Genomic DNA, 27,738 nt, shown 5'->3' with positions numbered 1-27,738 from the left:
GTCTTTCATCATCCATTCTTTTTCTTTTACATGCTCTCCAGTGTCACCTGAAATTTTTTAGTTACAATTAAGATGCCTGTAAAACATCTCCACTAGCCATCCTCTTTAAAGACAACATAATTATTTTGAATTTTGCGATACAATAAACTTGATTATTCAGACACTGATGGTTTGGTCATCTTATGGTTGTCCCTGATCTTTGCCTTTATCAATACCTCCTGCCCTCTCTTGAGGTAATTTCATTGCTTTTTAGTGGAAGGGTGTGTAACTAAGATTGTTCAGTCTTGCTAACTGCTAACATTTTAGGGAAAGTTTTGTTGGAGAAAGTTGAAGTACATGGATAAGGTTTGTATTATCTGTGAATTTCAGTCATCTGTTTTATCCTTGTCTCTCATTAATATGGATTGAGTTTGAGAGTAGATGAGAGCAGATTTTTTAAATTTTCTGGATTCCTTAGGGCTTTTTAAATAGAAAAATCCTGTGTACTTATAAAAATTTAATCTTGAGGAAGCAAAAAAATAACTCTTTGGTAGACTAATAATATTTCAGTATATTCCACTATATTCTTTTTTTGATAATGGTGTCAGCATTCTTAATGAGTAATTTTATATGAAGTATCATAAAAAGCTTTAAAATTATGTATTTAGATTTTTATCTTGGAACTTTGTTGTGAGTTTAGGTTGCAAAACACTAATGCAGTATAAATTAACATAATGCGACCTTTGTTTTTCCAGTAGTTGAAATATTCACGCTTTTTCTCTACTCCTTTAACAAAATGGAAATTTCTACAGCTTAAATATTGTCAGAGAATGTAAGATTGAGCACGTTATGTAGATACGGAGTGTTTTTGCTTGTTTTTGTAGCATATCTTGAGCAAATTATGTAGATATGGAGTTTTTTTGCTTGTTTTATAGCATATTCTTAGAATTATAGTTAATGTTAAGTCTTCACCACTTCAGCCAAGTAAATGATAGCATGTACTACTATTTAACATGCCTCTAAAGTTGCTATTTCAAAAATAAAGCACCACAGACAAATTTAGACAAATGCTGCTGTTTAAGATAAGACACTAAAGAGGTAATTTGGTTTTCGAATATGATAAGTACACGTGTACAAGTGTTAACATATTTGTATTACAGCAGACTACCAGTTAGTCTCAGGTACATTGCTTTATGCAGTGATGAAGGATAGTAAAAATTGCTTCATGGAAACATCTCAAGTGTAACAAAGTACAGAACATTGGAAATTGAGATGACCATAGTCAGAAAGTATACAATCTAAAATATTTCATCTTGAGTCACCTAAGAGAAGACCTGAATAGAAGAGTTACTTTTATGCTTTCCTTATTAAAAAGATATTGCCAAGGGTTAGGAAAACATTTGTAAGGCATATCCTTATTAAATATATCAGGTTGTATTCTAGATTCTTGATCTAGTCAGCTTAATTTCTTATTCTTTCTAGAACTGTATTTTTACATAATTTTACTTAAAGTTTAGAATATTCTTGAAGATAGGGAATTTTTCAGGGATCTTCAGAAACAGAATCTAAACGTTTAGCCACAAGCATTGGAACTAAAAGGTTTCAGTTAATCTTTAATTCTACATTAAATTGAAAATGAGTATATGGGGGTTTTCTCTAGTGGTAATTGTATTGTCTGGCCAGTAATCCAATATGAAAAATGAATATTTAACTGAACTAAAATATATTTATTCTTTTAGAAAAGAGTACAGATCTGTAAGACATGACAGTTATAGGATTTTTTTTTTCTTAAAGCAGAATCCATTTAATAGAGAAATGCAGGCATTTTTCCTTTAGTGGTGCAAAGTTCTGAATTCTGGGTTTGAAGAGCTGTTTGGTTTTATGTTACGTATTTTATGTAATACATATACATTTTCTCTAATGTATTATATGTAACAGATTCCTTGTTTTTAAACTTGGCCTTTTATTCCCCTGTAAAAGTTCTTAATGTGTAAACTTGCCCAGAGCAAAATATTTATTTGAAGATATTTATTACAATAAATAGGTATCCTCTGAAGGCTGAAAGTTAAACATTAACTCTCTTTCAACTTCGTTGAGCTCAAATCTTTGGCTGCTTTATCTGCTATCTGAACTGCTACTTGAAACTTAGAGTTTCTGAGAAATCTTTGAAGTACATTTGGTGCCTGATATGTGAAGTTATTTGATCGTGCTTTGCAATGCCTTGTTGAGAAGACAGGACACAGGGAAAGTTTTTAAAGTTAAAATTATATACACTGTACATGCCTTCAAGTGTTTTCTTTTAAATTGATAGATTGTAAACCTCTTTATTTAAAAGTAGTGTTTCCTGACTTTTTAAAACTTGAATTAATACTACTTTACCCATCGCTACTTTGGATTTTAATTGCCACACAACAGACCTATTAAACCTATCCCTTATTATTACACTTTCCTCTTGTAATTATTGAATTTGTACAAATTCTATAAAATATGTTTAAGATGGTCTCTTCACATTAAATAGCAGTATCAAGGAAAACTAATTTATCAAATAGTACTTTAAAAATAAGCAAAAGTGGTTCTGTCAAATGCAGTTTATTTGATCTTGAGGGTGAATGGATTGTAAGGACTGGTGCACATATTAGAAATAAGCTGTTGGGCAAAATGTCGAAGAGCTATATTTTTAAATAATAGCTTTTTTTTTATAGCTATAAACAAGTTATATATAAATGTTGGTAGTACCAGAGCATTGAAAATAAAACTTGTTTGTGATAAATTCCATCCTTCGTTCTCTATCCGAAAATGTAACTGAATGATAATAAAGTGCTATTCATCTGCAGGTGCATTGCTTCTGCTTAGTTAAAAGATGTTTGAAAGGACAGGAATTAGTAGCATGTTGTATTAGCCTTTTGTAGTGTATTTTGTCCTAAGCATCTTAATTTCCCTTTTTTGAATGCTAAGTAGCAAGGGTCTTGGTTTAGAACTAATACCCATCATGCATGTAAACGGTATGAAAGAGCTGCTTAGTAAGTTAACACAAAGTGTTCTTGTGTCAGTCCTTGTGGAAATAGATACAATACAAACATTACAGCTGAACTCACGGCAAACTCCATTAAGTAAAAACCTGGCCTCATTGTTCAGGAAAAAGTTTGAATAGAATGCAAGCTCATTTTGTTGAATGTAATGTCAGGCTTTTAGGGACTGTATTGAGGGATAAGGTTTTGTTAAGTTGAGACCAATTCATTAAGTTTTATTGCCTGGTGAGAAGCAGTAATACTTTATTGTAAGACTTCATCAAATATTCATGGTTAAAGAGAAGTAGTAAATGTATTCAATCAAGTGGTCTTTGGGGTTTTGTAAAGGATTATGAAGTCTGCTCAGCTGATAGTTTAACATTCATTGAGGTTATTTAACAAGGATAATTTTAATCTCTGAGTTTAATTTTGTTGTCCAGGCTTGCCTTTTTTTACTGTCACAAATCCAACTCTATAAAAATTGTGCCACATTATAGGATGAGTGGATAATATATCCATTCATATAATTTATGTATTTCCTAAGTGGGTATATTTTTTAAGTTATCTTAATTTTGAGTTTCGTGTATGAGGGAGTTATGACCTACTTGCTTATTGTGAGGTTGCCATTTGTTTGGTCAGACCCTAGCCTCACCTCACTACTGCTGGTGATCCTTTCATGTCTTGGATAATATACTCTCCTTGACACATGTAACATAATAAGCAGCTGTGTAAAATAATAAGCAGCCTTTTGTTTTGGCCAGTTTAAATTGTCTTGAAGGGACATAGCATTTTCTACATGATGTTAGAAATTTCTATAGCATTGCCCTCATTCTTGTAGTTGATTTCAGGCTACCCACCTCCTCTTTTTTATTTGTGTTGTACTTGTGTTCATCTGACATTTTTGTGGCAGCATCCTGTACACATGAAACTCATCCTTTCCCAGTTCGCCGTGTGTTTGTACCTTCAGTTTAACAGTGAATTGAAGAAAAACTAAGCATGTTCAACTAAGTCAAATTTATTAATTTTTGTGTGTCCTTTAATCTCCATTCCTTAGGCAGATGATGTTGAGGGCAAAATTAGACAAATCATTCCACCTGGATTTTGCACAAACACGAATGATTTTCTTTCCTTGCTGGAAAAAGAAGTTGATTTCAAGCCATTTGGAACCTTACTTCATACATACTCTGTTCTCAGTCCAACAGGAGGAGAAAACTTTACCTTTCAGATTTATAAGGTAAAGATAAATCTAAATATTCCCTGAGTGAAAGTACCTCATTTGCCTGGAACCTGTATCCTGTTTTGATGTTTTTTTCCGTGATTTATTGTAACTTCAGGAAACAAGTCTTTGTCAGCATTAAAAACAAAGATCTGTTTTGTATGTGTGTCTGTGTACACATCTTAGTCTGAGACTTCTAAACATTTTCCCACAGAATAGTTTTGTGTTCTACAGACTTTCACTTACCTCTGTGATGAGTTTCACCTGACTTTTCCTGGCTTTTTCCCTAGGCTGACATGACATGTAGAGGCTTTCGAGAATATCATGAAAGGCTTCAGACCTTTTTGATGTGGTTTATTGAAACTGCTAGCTTTATTGACGTGGATGATGAAAGATGGCACTACTTTCTAGTGTAAGTACAGTTCTAAAGCAACAGTAGACCTTATTACCTCCACAAAGCCAGCATTTTAATTGTGGCGGCCCAATTATTAGGACAGTATAATGATATTTTTCCCAGGAAAGAAAATCTATTGTTTATGAGGCTTGAGTTTTCCTTCATTATGCTTTGGGAGACCTTGAGAATAGAGTTGAATAAAATGCTGTTGTCCGTTAGGGCCCTGAATGTAGGCTTAAACAGTAAAACGAGCTTTGCCTGTGTTTTCTTTTACTTGCCACCTATTCATCTTTATAATAGGCAAGTGCACTGAAGTGATGTAAAGAGGTCTGATTTATCCAAGTTGCTGCACACCAATTAAGTGAATTGTATATTCAGAACATAGCAGGTGTACCCATTGGGCCCTCACAGAGTAGCTTGCTGACACTGAAAATTCAGTCAGAGAATGGAAAAGAAAATGGACACTGCATGGGAGCGCGACTGTAATTGACCTGCTTGGCTTTCTGTTTTATCTGCAGATTTGAGAAGTATAATAAGGACGGAGCTACACTCTTTGCGACCGTAGGCTACATGACAGTCTATAATTACTATGTGTACCCAGACAAAACCCGGCCACGTGTAAGGTAATTGGCAGTATAACACGTGCCTTGTCTTTTATTTCAGAAGAAGGAACTGCTGAAGTTTCCAATACTTTTTATAATAGTGTTGATTTGTTTTAAAAAAATCACCATTATTCATTGGCTATGTACTGATTTATTTCATTGTTCCCTTTGAAACAGCGTGGAAGATTGAATGTTTACAGTTTTGAGTATCTCAATAATTTTTGGAATTCTTGAAGGTGGATTGAAAAAAAAATCACACAAACTTTAAAGTGTTTATATTACTATAGTGACTTGCAATTTGTAAACCAGTCATGTTGTGATATTTTAATATAATTTCTTTACTATAGTCAGATGCTGATATTGACTCCATTTCAAGGTCAAGGCCATGGTGCTCAACTTCTTGAAACAGTTCATAGATACTACATTGCATCTCCTTCTGTTCTTGATATTACAGGTATGTAAATTTTGATTTGTTGTTGAAAGAGCCTTTCTAAAAAATCTCTTCTTTACTAATTTTGGTTTTGTCAGAAATAACTATTTTATTTTAAATAGCAGCAGTCTCCTGAGGTCTTTTTGGAACTGTTTAAAAATGGCTTAAGGTTACATTTTAAATCATAAGCCTTTGTGGGATTGGATTGCATCTCTGAGTATGAGGTTCTCATTAATTGAACAAATTGAGGATAATGAATTGAATATATAATGGGAAATCTTAGGCATATATATGTTGCAAGTGTGGTATGACTTATTTGTTCAGTTTATTTGGCAGACAGTTTATAAAATTGATGTATCTTTTCATCTAACTTTACTGCTACTGTTAAATGATTTGGAAACTTGGGAGATACAGAAGTAATTACTAAAGTTAGTTTATATCAAAATTTATAAATTGTTTAAGTGACACCTTCACTAGCTTAGTGACTTGCAAAATTATAGAAACATAATACAAACAATAACACTTCTTTTTAGCTAAGCTCAAAATTGTTTAGCTTCTGTTTACTTATAGAGCTTGGACTTGGTACTACATGAAGGGACTTTTTTGGTGATTTTAATCTAGAGACTTAAGAGTTCACATAAGTAGTCTTTGTCTTCTCTAGTGGGTAATGTGCCAGCAGGGGTTGTTTCTGTGAAGCCTCTTAACCACTTTCTTCTGTCTACTCCAACCAATAAAGTCCTTGATATTAGCACCAATTAGCAGATAAAGAATTTTATTTCTTAAATCTCAGTGAAGAGTCATCAATAATGGTAGCCTTTATTCATTGCAAACTGAAGTCTCTAAAGAGAAAATGCTAAACATGCTAAAGGACTTGTGAATTTGAAAACTGGGTATTGGCCTTTATTTTCAGTGTTAACATTTCTTAGCATTATAAATTACTAAATATGCCTTATCAGCTGTTCTAAGATATTTCTCCTCAATTTCCATACCCAGTCCTTTAAAAAAAGAAAAGTACAGAATTTTCCACTCTTTGGTTGTTTTAGTTGCCTATAGCGCCATTATTTTGTATATTTTTTAAACTTTTTGGATCTTTATCAGGCTCTGAATTTCCCTTTGCAATCCAGGATATTCTTTATATTGAGATGGCCTTTTGCTTACTTGACATATAGCCAGATATAGTAAAAATTAAAACTTAACCAGCAATGGCCTATGTTACAGGATAGATAGGTGTTGTGGTGTAATTGCCACCCATTTTTTTTTTTTTAGCACTTTTTTATTTTGGCCGCGCCTCTCGGGTTGCAGGATCTTAGTTCCCCAATCAGGGATCGAACCCGGGCCCTGACAGTGAGAGAGCCGAGTCCTAATCACTGGATTGCCAGGGAATTCCCTTTTTTAAGCACTTAAAGTAAAATACTGGAAAACAGTTCTTTATATCATGTGCCATCTTCCTTTTGAGGATGTCAGTATTCATAAGATATACAGCGTTTGAATACATATCGGTTGTATGACCTTACATATAGAATTGGTGATTTGTTTCTTCCAGAATTATGAAGAGAGTTGCATTTGGCAATAGAAATTGATCTTGGGCTAGAATATATCTCACTATTATTAATCTATTAGTTGTATATTAAGAGCTAACTATATCTGTCCTTTAAACGTTCCTTGTAGTACTGGAATATGTTACATGGCTTTTTAGAGTGTTATCTATAAATTTTTTATAATATGAAGGTTTTTTTTTAATGATAGAAGAGCATTTATGTTGGTAGATGATGTATTTAACTTGGGAAAAAACTCAAGTTTTGATCCCACGTATCACTATAGATTTATATCCAAGCAAATTTCATCTTTTAAATGCGTCACTCATCTGTGAAGGATGTCACAGATTAATGGGTGTTACCATTTTAGGTTCATTTTCAGGCTGACACCTTTAGTTAAAGTGCTGGAAGACTGAGTGGTGACTTGGCCCCTTATATTAAGCTGCAAACAAAATATTGTTAGTCTATAATGGCTTATTTAAAGCTAAGTGGAAATTTTTTTGCACAGTTTTTTAGTATATGTGAAAATCTCAGATAAGACTGTGGAGTGAGATTTTTTAGATTTTTCTCAACTGTAATTCTTTTACCTTTGATATGTTTTTTCCTAAAATTCTGGGGGTATATAAGTTACTTAAGCTTTCACTCATACGAAATTTTATTTTAAACTGATATTAGCAGCACAGTTATTTTTTCTAAACCAGTTCAAGAAGAGGTGGACTTGGAAAAACTGATTTTTTTTTTTTTTTCCGGTACGCGGGCCTCTCACTGTTGTGGCCTCTCCCGTTGCGGAGCACAGGCTCCGGATGTGCAGGCTCAGCGGCCATGGCTCACGGGCCCAGCTGCTCCGCGGCATGTGGGATCCTCCGAGACCGGGGCACGAACCCGTGTCCCCTGCATCGGCAGGCGGACTCTCAACCACTGCGCCACCAGGGAAGCCCCAGAAAAACTGATATTGAATAAGCATGTGCCTCACTATTAGCACTTAAAAACATTTTTTTAAAGAGATGCTTGCTTAAGAGTTTGTCACTTAGTAGAGATTTAATTAAAGCAGCTTTATTGGGGTATGATATACATAGCATTAAATTCATGCATTTTAAGTGTACAGTTCAGTATTCTTAGTACACTTGCCTAGTTTTACAACCTGTTTTAGAATATTTCTGTCACCGTAAAAAGATTCCCTCCTGTCCATTTGCAGTCAGTCCCCATCCCCAGTCTCTTGTATTGAGGTTTGTGATCCATTTTGAGGTAATTTTTGTGCATTATGTGAGGTAAGTTTCTAAATTAATCTTCTTTACATATGGCCATCCAGTTTTCCCAGCAGTTTGTTAAAAAGGCTATCCTTTCCCTTATTGAATTGCCTTCGTATGTTTGTTGAAAATCAGTTGCCCATAAATGTAAAGATTTATTTCTGGACTCTTTAATGATCTATGTCTATCCTTCTACCAGTACCATACCGTCTTGATTTTTTTTCTTTTTTGAAGAAACAGAGGCTGTTTATTCAGAATGCTGTCTTGATTTTTTACTGTAGCTTTATATATGAGTTTTTTTCGTGTGTGTATGTTTTGCCTTAATGATAATGTCAAGTTTAACCTGTTAAATATGTAAGTTGAATTTGTGGAGCATGTTCAGCCTGGTTGCTGTAGAATAAACAGACGTTTCTTCAAATGATTGATGAGTAGAGTTAGAAATGGGTACTGGTGCTGGCCAGGTGGGTGGGAATGGAGCAGAGAGGAGAGGCCTCAGTCAGAGGGGCCTGGCCTGGGACGACCCATGACCCTCAGGGACCCAGAGGCACAGGCTCCCAGAAGATAGTCCCTCTCTGAGTGAGCACCCAGACGACACAGACTAGGGCTGGTTGTCGCAAACTCATCAGCAGCTGACCCTGGTACAGCCACCCCGGAGGTGCAATCTATGTGACCAGTGGAAACTCTTCTTACCCCACCTCTCAGACACATAACGGCCGTCCCAAAAAGGTTCCAGATTCTAAAAGCAACAAAAACATTCAAATGGTTCCAGAAGAAATAGAGTCTTCATTTTTTGTCTCAAAGGTAGCAGCTGTTCCCTCACCGAAGCACAGTCCTCCTTTTCCCCCAAATGATTTTACATGTAAGATAATGAAGAGGAAGCCCCATGCAGTGAGAGGCTCCTAGCTGTGAGGGGCTACTACAGTGGTGCCAGGGTGTAGGGCGGGCAAGACAGGGCAGAGGTCCTGGCAGTGGGACCCAGTTGCCTGGTGTTTCTTCCTACAAGCCATGCTTACTTGTTCAGGGTGAGCAACTGCATTCATTTCCTGACAGAGTTGCATTATCATTTGTTTTCCTTTCCTCTTTCTTCCTAGCAACCTCCTGCCCCTCTTGCTTTCTGCTCTTTCTGAATGATCGATCACCAGCCAGGCAAGGTGGCCTTGGACTGCTCCGTTTCCCCCGCTAAATACATTTTCATGTAATGCTCTTCTGCTTTTTCTTCTCAGTGTCATCATCTTCTCTCCTTGAAAGCTCCTTTGGCCTATCTAGATCTAGTTGCGTGATCTGTCTGATTGTCTGTGCCACCTGGTTGGGGTTCTTGATGTTAATGAGCCCTCCTACACCTTTGCTGGTGGTCAGCTTCATCCTCACTGTCTTCTGAGGCTAGAGATTTCTTCTTTCTGGAGTCACCTGCAGCCCCATCTCTACCTTCTTTCCTTGGTCCTCTTCTTCCCTGGTCGCCTGCTTTTCAGCTTGGAGCTCTTTGTCGGTCTCCTTGGGACTCAAACACTGCCTAGCCCAGCCTTTGTGGTCTCCCTTTTGCCCTCTGGGCATCCTGGCTCCAGTGGCAGCAGAGCCTCGACCTTTATATTAAGTTTTGAAATTGGGAAGTGAAAGTCCTCTGTGTTCTTTTTCAAAATTGTTTTGTTATACAGGATCCCTTATATTTTCATAAACATTTCTATTTGTTTTCTACTTCGTTGATCTCCACTTTAATTTTCATTATCCTTATTGCTTTGAGTTTAATTTGTTCTTTTTCTAGTGAAGATTGAAACGTAGGTTATTGATTTGATGTCCTCCTTTTCTAATATAGACATTTAAATAATACTTAAATATATATTTATATATAAATACAAGTACTGCTTTTACTGATCACATAAATTTTCATAAATTGTGCTTTCATTTCATTCAGTTCAAAATATCTTCTAATTTCCGTTGTGATTTCATTTTGACCCATGGGTTGTTTGGAAACATGTTGTTTAATTTCCAAATATTGTGGATTCCCATATTTCCTTCTGTTGTTGATATCTAATTTAATTCCATTATTGTCAGAGAACATGCTTTGTATGACTTCAGTTATTTTTCATGTATTGAGTTTTGTTTTATGGCCTACGTAGGGGCCACAGACTTTTCTTTAAAGGACTAGGTTGTAAATATTTTATGCTTTGCAAGCCGCATAAATTCTCTGTTGCACAGTCTTACTGGTTTTTTGTTTTTTTGTGTTTTTTACAACCATTTAGAAACCAGTCTTAGTTTACATGTCATACAAAAGCAGGCCATGGATAAGATTTGACCACTGCGCCATAGTTTATAGACCCTTTGCCCAACATATAGTCTATCCTGGTGAACGTTGCACATGTACTTGAAAAGAGTGTGTATTCTGCTCTTGTTAGGTGGAATGTTATATAAGTATCAGTTCAAGTTGGTTGATAGAGCTGTTCAAGCTGTTCTATCCATTATTGAGAGGATAGTGTTGACATTTCCAGCTATTTTTGTTGAATTGTCTGTTTCTCCCTTTAATTCTGTTAGCTTTTATTTCATGTATTTTGGGGTTTTCTTATTAGTTGTGTATATGTTTATAATTTTAATGTTGTCTTTATGAGTTAACTTGTGATAAAATGTGCTCTTTTTTCTCCTGTAATCTTTTTGTCTTAAACTATTTTTTCCTAATTTGTGTGGGGGTGGGGTGGGGTGGGTAATGTCTTAAACTCTATTTTGCCTGATACTAATATGGTCACTCCAGACCTCATATTGTTTGCATGGTATATCTTTTTTCATCCTTGACTTTCAGCCTGTCTTTGAATCTATGATGTTTCTCTTGAAGATAGCATATAGTTGGATCCTTTTTTATTCAGTCTAACAATCTCTGCCTTTTGATAGGAGTGTTTAATATGTTTACACTTAATGTAATTATTGCTATGGTTGAAATTATGCCTGCCACTTTGCTATTTGTTTTCTTTTTTTCCCTTTTGTTATTCATTTTTATTGAAGTTTTTTTTTTTTAGTTATTTGCTTAATGGTTGCTCTGGGGATTACAATATGCATCTTAATTTATAACAGTCTATTCAGATTAATATTTAATTTCAGTAAAATGAATTGCTCCATCACAGTTATTCTCTCTCCCCTCCTTTGTGCTATTATTGTTACGTAAATTGATATTGCCTCTTTATATCTTGTAAGCCAAACATTGGTTTTATAATTATTTTTTCATGTAATTGTCCTTTAAACCAGTTGAGAGAAAAAAAAATATTTATTCCAGTTTTTATATTTATCTTCATAACTATTGGTGTTCTCAATTTCTTCTTGTGGACTTTGAGGTACCGTGTTTCTTTAGCCTAAAGAACTTCCTCAGTATTTCTTGAAAGGCAGGTCTGCTAGCAACACATTTCTTCAGTCTGCTTTTCTGGGAATGTCCTTATTTCACTTCCATTTAGAAGGATAATTTTGCTGGATATAAAAATCTTGACTGACAGTATTTTTCTTTCAATACTTTGAATATATCACCCCACTGATTTGTGGCCTCCATGGTTTCTGATGAGTTGTTTCCTCTTGCGGCTTTCAAGATTTTCTGTTTGTCTCTAGCTTTTGACAGTTTGATTATAATGTATTTAGATGTGGATCTCTTTGTGTTTTTCGTAGTTGAAGTTTGTTGAGCTTCCTGGATGTATAGATAAAGGTTTTTCATCAAATTTAGGAAGCATTTGGCCATTATTTCTTCAACTATTCTTTCTGTCTCTTTCTCTCATCTTTCTTTTTGAGACACAGATTACAGTTATGTTGGTACACTTGAATGGTTTTCATTTAGGTTTATGTCAGTCCACTTTACATTTTATAAAGCTGCGGAGTACAAGTGAGGAGGTTATTGTAGTTGCTGAAAAAAACACTGGTGGCATCACATAGGAGAGGAATCAGAATGTCCTTCAGATTTCTGGGTGGCTTGTATAACTCCATGGTGTGACCAGATTAATATGGAAAAGACTGAAGAATGAGATAAAGTAACTAATTACATTACAATCTTATGTTTATTTGGTGATTTTCTTTGTAGATCTGCATTTGTTATTTTGTTTACTGTTGATTTTATTATATGTACATTCCTGATAGATCATAATTTCATAACAAACTGATGCCATGACAGAATTTCACTTTACCACCTTAAAGCCATGGTCATATAATGTTTACCTAATAATTACATGTATATGAAGTGCTGCATAGAAGCATAAAGATGGTATTTAAGTACATATGGATTGAATGAATAAATGACTCAATCATAAAACATTACCCTTAGCTCAGACGCTTTTATAAACAGCTTTATTGAGATATAGTTAACATGTCATACACTCCACTTATTTAAAGTGTACAATTTTTTAAAATTTAATTAATTAATTTGGCTGCGCTGGGTCTTCGTTGCTCTGTGTGGGGTTTCTCTAGTTGTGGCAAGCGTGGGCTACTGTTTGTTGTGGTGCATGGGCTTTTCATTGCGGTGGCTTCTCTTGTTGCAGAGCACAGGCTCTAGGCATGCGGGCTTCAGTAGTTGTGGCTCACAGGCTCAGTAGTAGTGGCTCATGGGCTCTAGAGCGCAGGCTCAGTAATTGTGGTGCACTGGCTTAGTTGCTCCGTGGCATGTGGGATCTCCCTGGACCAGGGCTCGAACCCGTGTCCCCTGCACTGGCAGGCAGATTCTTAACCACTGTGCCACCAGGGAAGTCCCAAAAGTTATAAATTTTGATATAGTCCTATTTATCTACTTTTTCTTTAGTTGCTTGTGCTTTTGGTTTGTTGTCTAAGAAACCATTGCCTAACCAAAAGTCATGAAGATTTACTCCTATGTTTTCCTCTTTGTAGTTTTACCTCTTACACTTAGGTCTATGATCCGTTTTGAGTTAATTTTTGTGTATTGTGTGAGGAAAAGGGATCCAACCAACTTCATTCTTTTTGCTGTGGAGATCCAGTTGTCCAAGTGCCATTTGTTAAAAGACTATTCTTTCTCTCATTGAATTGTCTAGGCACCCTTCTCAAAAATTAATGGGTCATAAATGTATGGGTTTATTTTAAACTCTCAACTCAGTTCCACTGATCTACATGTCCATCCTATGTCAGTACCACACTGTCTTCATTACTGTAGCTTTGTAGTAAGTTTTGAAATCAGGAAATCTGAGTCCTCTAACTTTTGTTCTTTTTCAAGGTTGTTTTGGCTATTCTGAGTTCCTTGCATCTCCATATCAGTTTTAAGATGAGCTTGTTAATTTCTGCAACAAAAAAAGCCAGCTGGGATTTTGATAGGGATTGCATTGAATAATTTGTAGAGTATTGATATTGTAACAAAACTGTCTTGTGAACTATGAACTAGCTCAGACGTTAACATTCTTTGTTTCAAGTCTTCTACAGATCAGAAAATGAGGGCTCAGAGAAGTGAGGTAATTTGCCTAAAGTCCTACATCTGTGAATGACAGAACTGGGACTCAAACACATGTTCTCTGGCTGCAGTATTTTTTCTACCTATCATGTTTTGATATTTTCCTTGTCCACTACTTAGTCTAATGTAGCTAACATAGACAAACATAAAGGAACATCTATGCTATCCAGATGCAATGAAGAAAGAATCAAAATCATATTTTCATTTTATTCTCTAAATAAAAAAGATTTGTTTTGTAAAAGGAAGAATTTTTTTAACTGGGTGAAAGAAGCCTAGCAGACTATAAAGGTTATTAAAGTAAAGGAGTTATAAATTGAGCTTTGGAACCCTTAGGTATCAGAAAATACTTGCTTTTGGAGTTGATTATGCAAACTTGAATCTCTTGTTTATACAGCTGCTTTAACTGAAAATAAAACTAAGGTACATATATATGATAACAAACCAGTCAAAAAGTTTACATTTGAAAAGGAGTAGCTCTAATTTCACAAATAATATGTATGTATTTGCAAAAGGATTGCATCTATAATTTTATTTGACAAAGATAATAGTGCTTGCTGTTGTTTGATTTATAAGGAATAATCCTTTCACGTTGTAACTTTTGTATATATGTATAATTCTTTTAAGAATATTTGCCTTTTCTAAGCTTAGCATGTATATTGAGGTTGCAAATGATGAAGAAATTATGTTAGGTAAGGGAAATGTTATCCTGCTTTATTTCTTTAGCGGAAGATCCATCCAAAAGCTATGTGAAATTAAGAGACTTTGTGCTTGTGAAGCTTTGTCAAGATTTGCCCTGTTTTTCCCGGGAAAAGTTAATGCAAGGATTCAGTGAAGATATGGCAATAGAGGCTCAACAGAAGTTCAAAATAAATAAGGTACTTTTAGTCTGTAGGAGGAAAACATTCAAACTTTGAAAAAAAAATTTTTTAAGTACATATGTAATTTAAACATTGCAAATACATTAAGAATACAGGCCCTGAAGCCAAATTGCCTGGGGTCAAATTTGGCTTCACCACTTGCTCTTAGGGCAATTTAGTTTACCTCCTTGTGCTTCAATTTTCTCATTAATAGAATGGAAAGATAATTGATTTCATGGCTATATTAAGTGTAACAAGGAGAACAAAGATGGATAGTAGGATCTTATTTTTGCTTTTTAAGAAAATGTTTATCTAAACTGGTAAAGTAGTTAATGCCCCTGGAGACTGTATTGGTGGGGAGGAGGGTTGGAATAAAACGCTTAACTTTCACTTTTTATACTTCTATATATGTTTGTTTGAATTTTAAAGTAGTAAATATCTTAAGTACAGAAAAAATAATATGGGAGTTCAGAGGAATTTGTTATATTTATGTAAGCAAGAAATCAGAGTATTTCATAGAAGGGATGCATTTGATCTAAGCCTTGAAGAATGGGTAGGTTTTGGATTATAAACATATGAGGGATGAAGAGTATTCCAGTAATAAGGAGTAGCAATTAGTGGTGGTGGTGGTATGAATTGGGAGATTGGGATTGACATATATACACTAATATGTACAAAATAGATAACTAATAAGAACCTGCTGTGTAAAAAAATAAACAAAATTAAAAAAAAAAAGGACTAGCACTTGATACTATTGACCTCCCCTCCCTTGGCTTCTAAGGTACTACAGTTCCTGGTTTTCCAGTTAACCACTGTGCTCATCTTTTTTTGAGATACTGTCTACTAGCTTCTACTGCTCCCTAAATATAATTCTTCCCCAGAGTTTTTTATCCAGTCCTCATTTCTTCTCATTCTACTTAATTCTACCTGGAAGAGCTCATCTAAATCTTCAATCCAAATTTTCCTCCTGAGCTCCAAAACTGTATACCAAAAGTTTACTAGTCACTGACCTTCAACAAGAAACTTAATTTAAATTGAAACTTTCCATCTTCTCCTGCATAAAAACACTTTAATGGCTTCCTGGCTTTAAGATAAAATGTGATTTTAGAAATAATTTATATTTCCAGACTGTATTAAACCTTTATTAATGAGAATTTATTTAATAGCTCAGCCTTTAAAAGAAAGAGAATATGAGCACATTATTGGGATTAAAACTCCTTAGTATGGCACACAGATCCCATCATAATTTGGCCCCTGCCTACCTTGCTAGCCTCAGCTTCCTACCGCTTTCCCACACGCTCTGGCTTTGCTGAACTTCTTGTTATTTCCCAACTATGCTACAACTTTCCTCCTTTTATGTCCCTGTATATAAGCTGCTCCCTTTGCCCTTATACTCCCCTTCTCCTGTTCCTCCATCTTTGCTTGGCCAGGTAGTACTCATTTTTTCAGGCTCAGCTCAAGTGTTTCTTCCAGAAAGTTCAATGTTATCTTCTCAACTTCTATATACCTGACCTCTTCCCCACTCCCAATAAATAGGTAAGTGAAATGACAGAAATAGGAGAACTGTAGGCGTACTCCTTTGGCTTCAGTGTTACCCAAACTTCCTGATTCTTCTCATATTTCTTTGACTGTTTTTCTCTGTTTTTTGTCTGCTCCTTAACTGTCACTATACTACAGGGTTCTGACCTCTCCCCTGTCTTCACTGTGTATGTTTTCCTTGGGTGATCTTAACCATTAACTAGTCTTATGGTTTAAACTCTTGCCCTGTATACTGATATTGCTTAAATCCTTACCCTTAGACTAGAATTTTCTTCAGATTTATATGTTCTGCTGCCTCCTAAATCTCTCCTACTCTGAAAACTGTTATTCCATACCCTCCTCCACAGCCAGTCTTAACTCTTCTATATTTCTAGAATCCTTGGTCCCTTAGTATTCTTATTTGTGCTATCTCAGGTCATGCCCTTGTCTTTTTTTTTTTTTTTTTTTTTGGCTGTATTGGGTCTTCATTGCTGCATGTGGGCTTCTCTCTAGTTGACGGGCTTCTCATTGCGGTGGCTTCTCTTGTTGCGGAGCACGGGCTCTAGATACGCGGGCTTCAGTAGTTGTGGCTCGCGAGCTCTAGAGCGCAGGCTCAGTAGTTGTGGCGCACAGGCTTAGTTGCTCCGCGGCGTGTGGGACCTTCCCGGACCAGGGCTCGAACCCGTGTCCCCTGCGTTGGCAGGCGGATTCTCAACCACTGCGCCACCTCATCATTTTTTGCCTGATTTAATAACTGAGCTTCCTAATTGGTCTCCCTCCCCTTCTTTTGCTACCATTTTTATGTAGCTGAGAAAATGCTTTATTTAAAACTCAAACCTGTTACCAACTAGATAAAACCCAGCTCTTTAACCCAGTATGTAAGGCTCAGTGCTCTTGCTCCACCCTCACTCTGCTGCTACTCCTCGCGTTTTTTTTGTTTGTGCTCGAGCAGTGTCAAACTGCTTCTGCATGTGTGTGCATGCGACATGCACACACACATAGTGCCCTCGCCTCTTTCAAGTATAGCATGCTCCCGTTCCTTTAAGATTCACTCAGGTTTTATTCCCCCAGGAATCCTCTTCTAACATTTCCCCCATTCCCAGGCTGTGCTACCATAATATCCTATGCATATTTCTATCATTAAATTAACCATACCTTAGTCATTTGTGTTACCCACTAGACTGCTAGCTCCTTGAGGACAGAGATTATATATCTTTTATTGCTTTTTGTCTGGCACCTAGCACAATTTCTGGCCTATGACAGATATTCAATATATGCTGTGTTCTTTTGGGAAAGTGTTACTATTTTGTAATTTGAAATGTTCATATTTTTCTTTTGTTTGGTTTATTAGCAACATGCCAGACGGGTTTATGAAATTCTTCGACTACTGGTAACTGACATGAGTGATGCTGAACAATACAGAAGCTATAGACTGGATATTAAAAGAAGACTAATTAGCCCATATAAGGTAGGACTTTCAAGAGTCTTAAACATTATATTCTTGTCACTGTTTAAAATAAAGAAGAAAATCTAGCAAATGCCAATGTATGGGAGAGTCCAAATCGTTTTGCTAAATTAACTTTTACAAAAGTGAAAATATTCTTCCAGTTAGTTATAAGAATTCTCCCTGTCATAATTTTCCAATGTAAGCTATAAATCTGTTTCCATTCACTTAAAAATTAATCCCAAGGATAGTCTACTCATGATTATTTTTTTCTTTCATTTTTATGCATCTTTTTAAAACCTGAATGCCCAGAATCTTCCCTAACAAAGTTATCTTGTTAGTTTTTTCTAATTGTCTTCCCATTTGTCATATATATTCTGTTTACCTTTGCTCCTTTCTTCCTAAATATGGCCTTGATTGCCATTTGTAACCTCTATATTTGACCATAGCTGAAATTGCAACTTAGTGTTGTTTACCTCTTTTTTTGTTATTGTTGTTATTCTTGCTCCATTCCCCCCGCTTTTTTTCATCTCCTTTATTTTCCTCTAGCTCAAAAATCTCCCCTCCTAGATCAGGTCTGGCCTCATCATCATTTGGCCGTTATTAAGGTAGATATTGTCCACGCCAGCTTGTGTGGAGGAGGATTTGCTGTGATTCTTGTAGCTGGGCAGTAATCTGATTGGAGAGAATATTCATTTATTTATTCAACAACTAATTATTGAGCACCTGACATGTGGTTGCTGCATTTGAATACACTATACCTAGAGACTTATACAGCACAGTAGCTGAGAACATAAATGACAAATTCGAATCTGTCTTAAGATTGAAAGAGAAAGTCAATTAATAATGAGTACTTAGGGACTTCCCTGGTGGCGCAGTGGTTGGGAGTCCGCCTGCCGAGGCAGGGGACATGGGTTCGTGCCCCGGTCTGGGAAGATCCCACATGCCGTGGAGCGGCTGGGCCCGTGAGCCATGGCCGCTGGGCCTGCGCGTCCGGAGCCTGTGCTCCGCAACGGGAGAGGCCGCAATAGTGAGAGGCCTGCGTACCGCAAAAAAAAAAAAAAAAAAAAAAAAAAAAATAATGAGTACTTAATGTATCAAGTACACATAGTTCTGATTTTTCTTTTTTTTAAATATTTATTTATTTTATTTGGCTGTGCTGGGTCTTAGTTGCGGCATGTGGGATCTAGTTCCCTGACCAGGGATCGAACCCAGGCCCCCTGCATTTGGAGTGCAGAGTCTTAGCCATGGGACCACCAGGGAAGTCCCTGATTTTTCTAAATTAATCCAAGTTTTATTTATCATAGATTCTGCTTTATAGAGCCAGTCTTTTGAATGTTGATGGTATATAGGTCGTACTACTCGTTGAATCCCAGCTCTTTTCCTTTATCACATCTTGTTTGCAGTGCAACCGTATTTCCTAATTTGTTATTGTAATTCTAAACATATCACATTCTGAATATAAAAATAATTATTTGCCTATGACTATAAATCCTTGTATCTCGAATTCATATATATTTTTTTCTTCATAGTGCCATTTTATTAAGCAATTTAATGGATTGATTTTCTATCTTATGAACTACCATCTGCATATAACAGGTTGTAATAAATTATAATGGTCTCTGTTCCCAAAAATTGTCTGAAGTAACATTTTATTCTTTATCAATCCTTATGTTTATCAATTCAGAAACATCAGAAAATTGGTAGAAATGGTACTTTCCAAAGATTTTGATCTTTAATATTAATTTGTTAGCTAGAAAATTTCTTTATGATGAAATTAGGCATGTAGAACAATATAATTAGGTGTTATGACAACATTTAAGAGTATTAAAACTGTTTTAGTAAAGTAAAATAATTGAATTATGCATCTCAGATACTTGTGATATTTTATATAGGCAGATGTAGCAAATGAGAGAGAATGAATTCTAAGTATATATAGTAGTCATGAAGTTATGCCAAACAATGGGAATTTCTGTAGTTCATAAAAGCAAGTATTGTCTACTCTTAAAGAATGATGATTTTTTTTATATTAAGTATCCTCACTTGTCTAGCAAGTTCACCTTATCTAAAAGACAACCAAAGACTGGTTATTAAACTCTGTAAATTCTTAACAGCCAAAAGGGGTATTACCATCCTTGCACTAAAGCTCATACACAAATTATAAATTCTTCAGATACTTGCTCAAACCCTAGTTATAGTATGCACATTTTAATGAGTTTAGTTATCCAGTATTCTTTCTCATTGAGAAAACCAAGAAATCTTGAGGGTCCTCTCCCCTACTTTGGGTTGATAGCCACAATGTGGTTGAAAACTTACCACAAACTTAGTAAAAGCCTAGAAATAGTTGAATGCCCTATAGGCATGGGAGGAGTTATAAGATTTCTTTGTTGAATGTACGCAAGTGATTTTCTCCAATTTGTCATTCCAAGTTGATACTCATATACTTCGTTGTGCTATCACAGCATTCTCAAATGCAAAATTATATTTAAGAATAAAGTAAAATTGCTTAATATTGAGTGTGGCTTCAAATTTTTTTAGGTCTTAAAATGTATGCCAAATGGGGAAAGTTTGGAGTTTAGAATTTCCATTTTTACTTCAACACATTTTATGAAAAGAAATTATAATTTAGATTGTCATAAGTTATTACTGAGGTATGAAATTATTTACTGATAGCAAAGTCCACCAGTTCTGTGCTGCCTTTATTTGAGGGCTCAAGTTTCTGTATCAGCTTAATCACACTGTCCCACTAAGAAATTTTTTGGGTAGCTATTAGAAGTAGTTGTACCTTACTTTAAAAGTTGTAAACACTGATAATTCATTTGTATCAGTGCCAAGAAGGGATAAAAATAACCTGTATTAACTAGAATCATTTTTTAAAAGCACAAAAACAAACTCTATTAGTACAGAAGTAATTTTCAGGTGTTCAAAAAATAAATTTGAACAATTTGGCTAAAAAAAGAAAAGTTGGTACAGCTGCTTGATTTTTAGCATTAAAGTTTTGATAGTGTTTCATGGGCATTTTTTTTTTTTTTTTTGCGGTACGCGGGCCTCTCACTGTTGTGGCCTCTCCCGTTGCGGAGCACAGGCTCCAGACGCGCAGGCTCAGCGGCCATGGCTCACGGGCCCAGCCGCTCCGCGGCATGTGGGATCCTCCCGGACCGGGGCACGAACCTGCGTCCCCTGCATTGGCAGGCGACTCTCAACCACTGAGCCACCAGGGAAGCCCCAAATCAGTTTTTTGTTTTTTGGGGGTTTTTTTGGCTGTGTTGGGTCTTCGTTGCTGCGCGTGGTCTTTCTCTAGTTGTGGCGAGCAGGGGCTACTCGTCATTGTGGTGTGTGGGCTTCTCATTGCAGTGGCTTCTCTTGTCTCTTGTTATGGAGCACGGGCTCTAGGCGCATGGGCTTCAGTAGTTGCAGCATGTCGGCTCAGTAGTTGTGGTACACAGGCCCTAGAGCGCAGGCTCAGTAGTTGTGGTGCACGGGTTTAGTTGCTCCGCGGCATGTGGGATCCTCCGGGACCAGGGATCAAACCCGCATCTCCTGCATTGTCAGGCGGACTCTTAACCACTGCGCCACCAGAAAAGTCCCAGTTTATTTTTTTTAATTTTTTTTAAACACATTATTTAAAAGATTAATTTGTAATATTTCATACATATACAAAGTGTTGTGTATATATAGTTTCAGGAATATTAAAGTTATTTTAATATTCCTGAACAGTAAACAAGTTATTTTAAAAATTGAACCATAGTTTACATGCTCATGAGGAGCTTCTATATAATAGTTTCACATTTTTCCATAAAGCTAGTACATGTAGTTTTTATTCCAAGGTACTTAGAACTCTTAAATTTAATTCAGAGATGTACTGCCATGCCCATAAAAATTATAATAGAGATTAATTGTGACATCCATCTGAAAAAAACTGACAATGAAGAAATTGAAGGTGGCAAGGAAGGGGGAGATAAATTGGGGAAGTAAGCACTCGTAGAGATTTAAAAACAAGATAATTTAAAACAGTATGTTACTGGCACATGATTCATTCTATAGGTTATTTGGAACAGAATTGATAGTCAAGAAATATTTAAGAATTAATATGATGGTTCTGTTGTATATAAGAATTTAATATGATTGGAGGCATATTCAAGCAGTATGGTTAGATTATTTCATAAATGTTATAACTGGTTAGCAGTTTAGAAAAATAGCTTTTATTCCTACCACATACCACAATAATTTTTGGATGCATAACCCTTTAGTTCCCGAGCTGTTTCCTTAACTTAGATGTTCTCATATAGGGCAGTTGCGCCTCTTGGCAGAAAAAATAACTTCTACAGCAGAAACAAAGCATTTATCATCCACATGATTGAAGAGTAAGAAATATACTGTCTTTCCAGGACTTGGGAGCAATAAATTTGAATTTTCATCACTTCTCTAGAATATTCAAAGTGTGGTTAGAAGATCAGCAGCATTGGGAATTCCCTGGTGATCCAGTGGTTAAGACTCTGCGCTTCCACTGCAGGGGGTACCGGTTCGATCCCTGGTTGGGGAACTAAGATCCCCCAAGCCGTGCTGGGGGGGAGTGGTCGGGGGGGAGATCAGCAACATTAACATAACCTGGGAACTTGTTAGAACTGTAGAATCTCACCCCACCCCAGACCTGCTGAATCAGAATCTGCATTTTAACAAGGTTCCCAGGTGATCTTTGTGCACATTTAAGTTTGAGAAGCACTGTATATGTCTATATTCCAGAATTATTAGGGTTTCCTTTAAGGGGACATTTATTAGTTTTTAGGATGGATTTAAGATATCATTTTTAGGGTTTTGTGGTTTTTTTTTTTAATGTCTTTGGAAGTCAGTTAGATATAGGGACTCAGAATACAGACTTCCAAGCAGATCATTAAGAGCTGAATCCTGGCTTCTCAGCTTGCTACCTCCGCAAGTTATTTAACTCCTGCACCTTTTTTTTCTTTATCAATTGAAGAAAATTATAGTGCCTATCTTATAGAGTTGTTAGGATTACATGAGTTAATATATGTGATTCCTGTTCTCTATGTAGAGTTAGCTCTTCGTTATATGCTTTAATAAAAGAGGATTGATATAATCTAGAACAGTTTATGCAAAATGTATGAAGGTTTCATATATTACAGTGTTTTATATAATGCAGTGTTGCCACCCACCCAGGAATCTTGGAGTCCTACTTCATTCTTCTTTCCCCACATCACCCAGTGTTTTCTTCCCTAAATCTGTTTTGTTCCTTCCATCTCTGCTGCTACTGACTTGGTCTAGACTTTCATCATCTCTTACTTGAAGCGCTGCAGGAGCTGCTGACCTGGCCCCCCAGTCCTGTCCTCAGCATTACTAACAGTATTGTTCTGATACAGCATCCTGTTTAAAAGTTGTTACCAGCCCCTCAGTGTGGTGCAAACTCCTCAGCATGGTGGTTTCCTGCTCAGTAAAATGGAGAGGGTTTAATAAGATAATGTATGTCTGGACAGTAGAGACTCAGTGATTGCTAGTTAATATTGTTTTTTAAAATGTGACAGGGCTTCCCTGGTGGTGCAGTGGTTGAGGGTCCGCCTGCCAATGCAGGGGACACGGGTTTGTGCCCCGGTCCGGGAAGATCCCACATGCCGCAGAGTGGCTGGGCCTGTGAGCCATGGCCGCTGAGCCTGCACGTCCGGAGCCTGTGCTCCACAACGGGAGAGGCCACAACAGTGAGAGGCCCGCGTACCGCCAAAAAAAAAAAAAAAAACAGTGACAGTTTTGGGCTCATCTTTCTGAAACTCTTCCAACAATTTATGTTGAAATTAACATGTGGTCCATAAATACATCTCTGGGTAAGGGAACTCATAAATGAGCCTAGTGGCAGAAGCCAGTTTGGAATGAAAATTAATGTAATTAATGATTAAATAGTGAGATGAAATAATAGCACTTAATCTCAGTTGTCTTTCTTCAGTTAATATATTTTTTTTTTATTAAAGAAGTATTTGAGTGTCTATACTGGTCAGTTCTTTATTATGCTTTGGAGAGGGGGCTGTTAGTCACATATCTATATTTACCATTAATTGACACAAATTACATGTCTTCTGGAACCTTCCTTTTAGAGAGTTTATAATTCACGGTTAACATTATGTTTAGGCTTCCTTAAGAAAAAATGTATGGGACAAATTTGGGCATATTCCTTCTACTATTATTTTTAACATTGGAGACTTATATTTCTTTATATTAGAATTTTATTAGCTTTCTTAGTCTAACCAATAATTGTGTTTGTTGCTTAGAAAAAACAGAGAGATCTTGCTAAAATGAGAAAATGTCTCAGACCAGAAGAACTGACAAACCAGATGAACCAAATAGAAATAAGCATGCAACATGAACAGCTGGAAGAAAGCTTTCAGGAACTTGTGGAAGATTATCGACGTGTTATTGAACGCCTTGCTCAAGAGTAGAGGTTATACTTCTCTGTACAGGAAGTTTGAAAATTTCTGTACATGTGTTGTGAAAAATCAGATGATGACTTTAATTTTAAAATCTTGTAACATTTTACTTACATTAAAAGTTATCTTTAGTTAAATATTTTCTTTTGGAGAGATTGTATATTTTAAAATACTGTTTAGAGTCTATGAGCATATATTACATTAAAAAAAGATATAGCTTCTAAAATACCACTGCACTTGCTTCCCTTCTTAAACAGTGTAATAAATGCTTAGTTGTGATATGTTAATGTGTACTGATATGATTCTTAAATACTTATGATAAACTTCTTCAGTCTTGTTAAAAAACGTTAGGTTTTAAGCTTTTACTATAATTCCTCCCACACTTTGCTTCTAAGATTTTACATCTGGCACCTTTAAAACACATTTCTTTAAGGTCTTCCTAGTGCTCTTGGTCTTACTATGTGATTTTTCTAAGTAGGAAACGTTCCTAGTGTAGAGTTGTTTTAAATAAACTATTAACCACTTGTTGGGAGTAGGGCGGGTAATAGAAGGGAAACTAAATACAGCCTAAAACCTAAATGTTTGGCATCAAATATTAATTGAAGATAATTTGGAAGTTACCATAAACATTTTATAAATAATAATATAAGACAGAAATCAGTTCATAAATCCAGTTTACACACCATTGTTGAAATATATCTTGTGTAAAATGAGGTATATATCTCTGTGATTTGATATAAGGTTACCAAGATGTTGAAGTCCAACAAGGAAAAAAACAAAAGTAATGATAAATTGCTTAATATAGTCTTTATTTTATTGAAGTAGAGCTAAATAAATTGCTTGATACAGTCATTAAAAGTTAAAACTTGGGCTTCCCTGGTGGCGCAGTGGTTGAGAGTCCGCCTGCCGATGCAGGGGACACGGGTTCATGCCCCGGTCCGGGAGGATCCCACGTGCCGCGGAGCAGTTGGGCCCGTGAGCCATGGCTGCTGAGCCTGCGCGTCCGGAGCCTGTGCTCCGCAACGGGAGAGGCCACAACAGTGAGAGGCCCGCGTACCGCAAAAAAAAAAAAAGTAAAAACTTGATTTTTTAATGTGTGCCAGTAAGCCACGTATTGTATAACATCAAAAATGAGATGTAAGTTGAACTTTACTTTTAAAATCTGATGTGTTCAATGCTCAAGGCAAAATCCCAACTTGGACAAGCACTGTCTTATCCTTGGATCAGCCTTCCATCAGTACAATCTGTCAAACAGAAGGACAGTGACTAGTACCCTCTGGACACAAAATAGCTGTGGCCATCAGCATACCAATGGCACTAAACCATCCCCTTAAAATGAGAGTGTTGCAAACATTTCAGGCAATCTCATCTCAGAAGCTTACATATAGATTAAATTTGTTGATTTCTGAAAGAGTATATACATGTACATAACTTGTACAGATTGAATGAACCAGTTCAGAGTCCTGAAACTATATGAAAACAGTTTGTTTTCCATCTAAATTAGCAGATTTTAAATTTTTTTATTGAAAAGTCACAATTGATACCTAAAAAAGAGCTCGGAGGAAGAAAATCAGTACAATCTAAATAAATTATCTTTCAACATCCTTTTTTATATAGAAACCAGAAAAAGCCGGTGTGATACCAATTTCTCTACCTTGTTTTTAAACAGTGTTCTATGTTCCATGGTTAAAGATCTCGTTTAGCATTAATCTTTCGGACTTGAAAGGCTGTACCTTCATTTTGAGTTAGAAGAGTACGTCTGTTAGATCTGCACCTTGTGTGGGCTAATTAAATACCAGGATAGATGTACAGGACCGTGTGTGAAACCTAACACAGCCACCTTCTAGGTCTTAGCAGTCACTTTTCACCCTGTGGTAGTAGCCTTCCTCCGCTTTATCACCCACATACACATTGACTGTATTTACTTTCTGCCTTTACCTTTTTCCCTTCCCCCGTCCACCACTCTTATTTTTTCCCCTGTCTTCTCCAAGTTGCATTTTCTCTACGTGTAATATGTTTCCTTTCTAAGCATCAGTGTTTTTCATCTGTAAAATGAAGTTGTACTAGAATTATTTCAAGGCTCCCTCCCTGTTCTAAGATCTGTGCTTAATCCTTTTTACATCTTTTCTCATCACTCTTAAGCTTTTCTACTCAGATGTCGGTGTAGGTGTAGTATATGTCTAAAAGTATTTTTATAAATCACACAAAATTCAGTTTATATGTTAGTTTATGTGTGAGAGGAGAAAAAAACAAACCCACTATATGTCCCTGACTCCAAATTGCAGGGGCCTCAGCTTGCTGTACCAGAGTCTTGTCTATTCTGAAGATTTATCTGATCTGTTTTCTTGCCTACTAAAGGAAAGCTCACAGCAGAGCCTCCAGTGCCATATCAGAGAATTATTAGAATCACAGACCTCAGAGGTCAAGTGATTTACTTCCTCAAATTCATTCTTACGTTCTTTTTAGTAGAATTGAAAAGCCAGTTCGAGAATATTACATACTGATTAAATAATAAGGTACCCATAGTTCTTCCTTCTAAATGAAATTATATATTATCTCTATTTACATTGAACATAGTAGCATTTTGTTTTTAACAAACATTTCTAGTGTTCAAAATGGTTCTTATAGACGTACAATATTTCATGTTGATGTGCCCATATTAAACCATTTGCCTAGGTTTTTTTCTTTTATTATTACAACATTCAAATGAATTAGTGTCTTCGTGTATATATATTTTTGTATCTGTTAAGTATTCCTCAAGATAAATTCCTGGGAAATGCAGTTACTGAGTCAAAAGGTAGGAATATCTCTATGGCTCAGTTATATAAACATGCCGTATTTTCCAGAATGCTTTGTAAATTACTAACATATTAATGTGTATACTGGTTTTAACAGAATTCCCGTGGTATGGGATGTTGATTTTGTTGTTGCCTCAATAGGTATAAAATCTCACATTCATATTCCTTTTGCTTAATGGGAAGGCTGAATATTTTTCCACGATTTTGTGAAATTTTTTCCCTGATAGGAATTGTCCATTTGATTTTTTTTCTCTTAGAATTATTTATTCAATCTCCCAAACAGAATCTGTCACTCCCTCTCTTTCCTACTTCGTATTGCACTCCTGTAGTGACTTGGAAGCCGTAGACAAAACACTCTTACATTTATTTATTAAGCTCCTCTGAAATACCTTAGCATATCAACAAAATATTTCAAAATGTTATAAGGTATATTTTAAAACAAAGGAATTTCATAAGTTGATTTAGCTTGGACACAATTGCATTTATTAATCCAACCTTTCCGTTTGATTTTTTAAATTTGTCTTTTAGGATCTACACTCTCATTTTATAGATGGACAATAGATCCAGAGGTTCACTTGCTTAAGGTCACACTGTGAATTAGTGGCAAAGCCAGGACTATATACCCTAGGCTCCTGGCTTCCACTCCTCCATCTCATCTTCCATCAAGTAGGCCAGCCAAGTCTTAAGCATGCCAGGAGGGGCTTTTCTTTCATCACCGTCTGGGAAATACCTCACCTGCATGTTTGCCCTAGTCACTAGACAAATACCCCAACTGCCCTCTTGTTTTTATAACCTACAGGAAGAAGTATTAGGAAAAAGGATGTTTATTTGTAATGACAAATTATTGGTGCCTCATTTGAAGTATGGCGTGA

The 27,738-nt window shown here is 36.1% G+C and overlaps 1 protein-coding gene and 1 pseudogene across 4 annotated transcripts in view; one reads left to right on the top strand and one right to left on the bottom strand.

Moving 5' to 3' along the window:
- The window catches only part of HAT1 (histone acetyltransferase 1), a 50,163-nt gene extending 25,956 nt beyond the window's left edge, over positions 1-24,207 (top strand). For 3 of the 4 annotated variants that reach the window (XM_060151433.1, XM_060151437.1, XM_060151434.1), the window contains exons 5-11: positions 4,042-4,221; positions 4,494-4,615; positions 5,116-5,220; positions 5,547-5,653; positions 14,545-14,696; positions 17,548-17,664; positions 23,913-24,207. In XM_060151433.1, the coding sequence (XP_060007416.1) occupies positions 4,042-4,221; positions 4,494-4,615; positions 5,116-5,220; positions 5,547-5,653; positions 14,545-14,696; positions 17,548-17,664; positions 23,913-24,080 (951 nt within the window). In that variant the 3' untranslated portion in view covers positions 24,081-24,207. Of the gene's footprint in view, positions 1-4,041; positions 4,222-4,493; positions 4,616-5,115; positions 5,221-5,546; positions 5,654-14,544; positions 14,697-17,547; positions 17,665-19,172; positions 19,240-23,912 lie in introns of all 4 variants that reach the window. The other variant, XM_060151436.1, reaches the window with a different exon arrangement.
- On the bottom strand, positions 9,429-9,962 carry LOC132521917 (28 kDa heat- and acid-stable phosphoprotein-like; annotated as a pseudogene).
- Positions 24,208-27,738: the final 3,531 nt, after the last annotated feature.

This window comes from Lagenorhynchus albirostris, chromosome 6 (assembly GCF_949774975.1).
Source record: "Lagenorhynchus albirostris chromosome 6, mLagAlb1.1, whole genome shotgun sequence".
In the NCBI taxonomy this organism is placed as follows: Eukaryota; Metazoa; Chordata; class Mammalia; order Artiodactyla; family Delphinidae; genus Lagenorhynchus; species Lagenorhynchus albirostris.
This window is presented reverse-complemented; position numbering and strand designations above follow the sequence as displayed.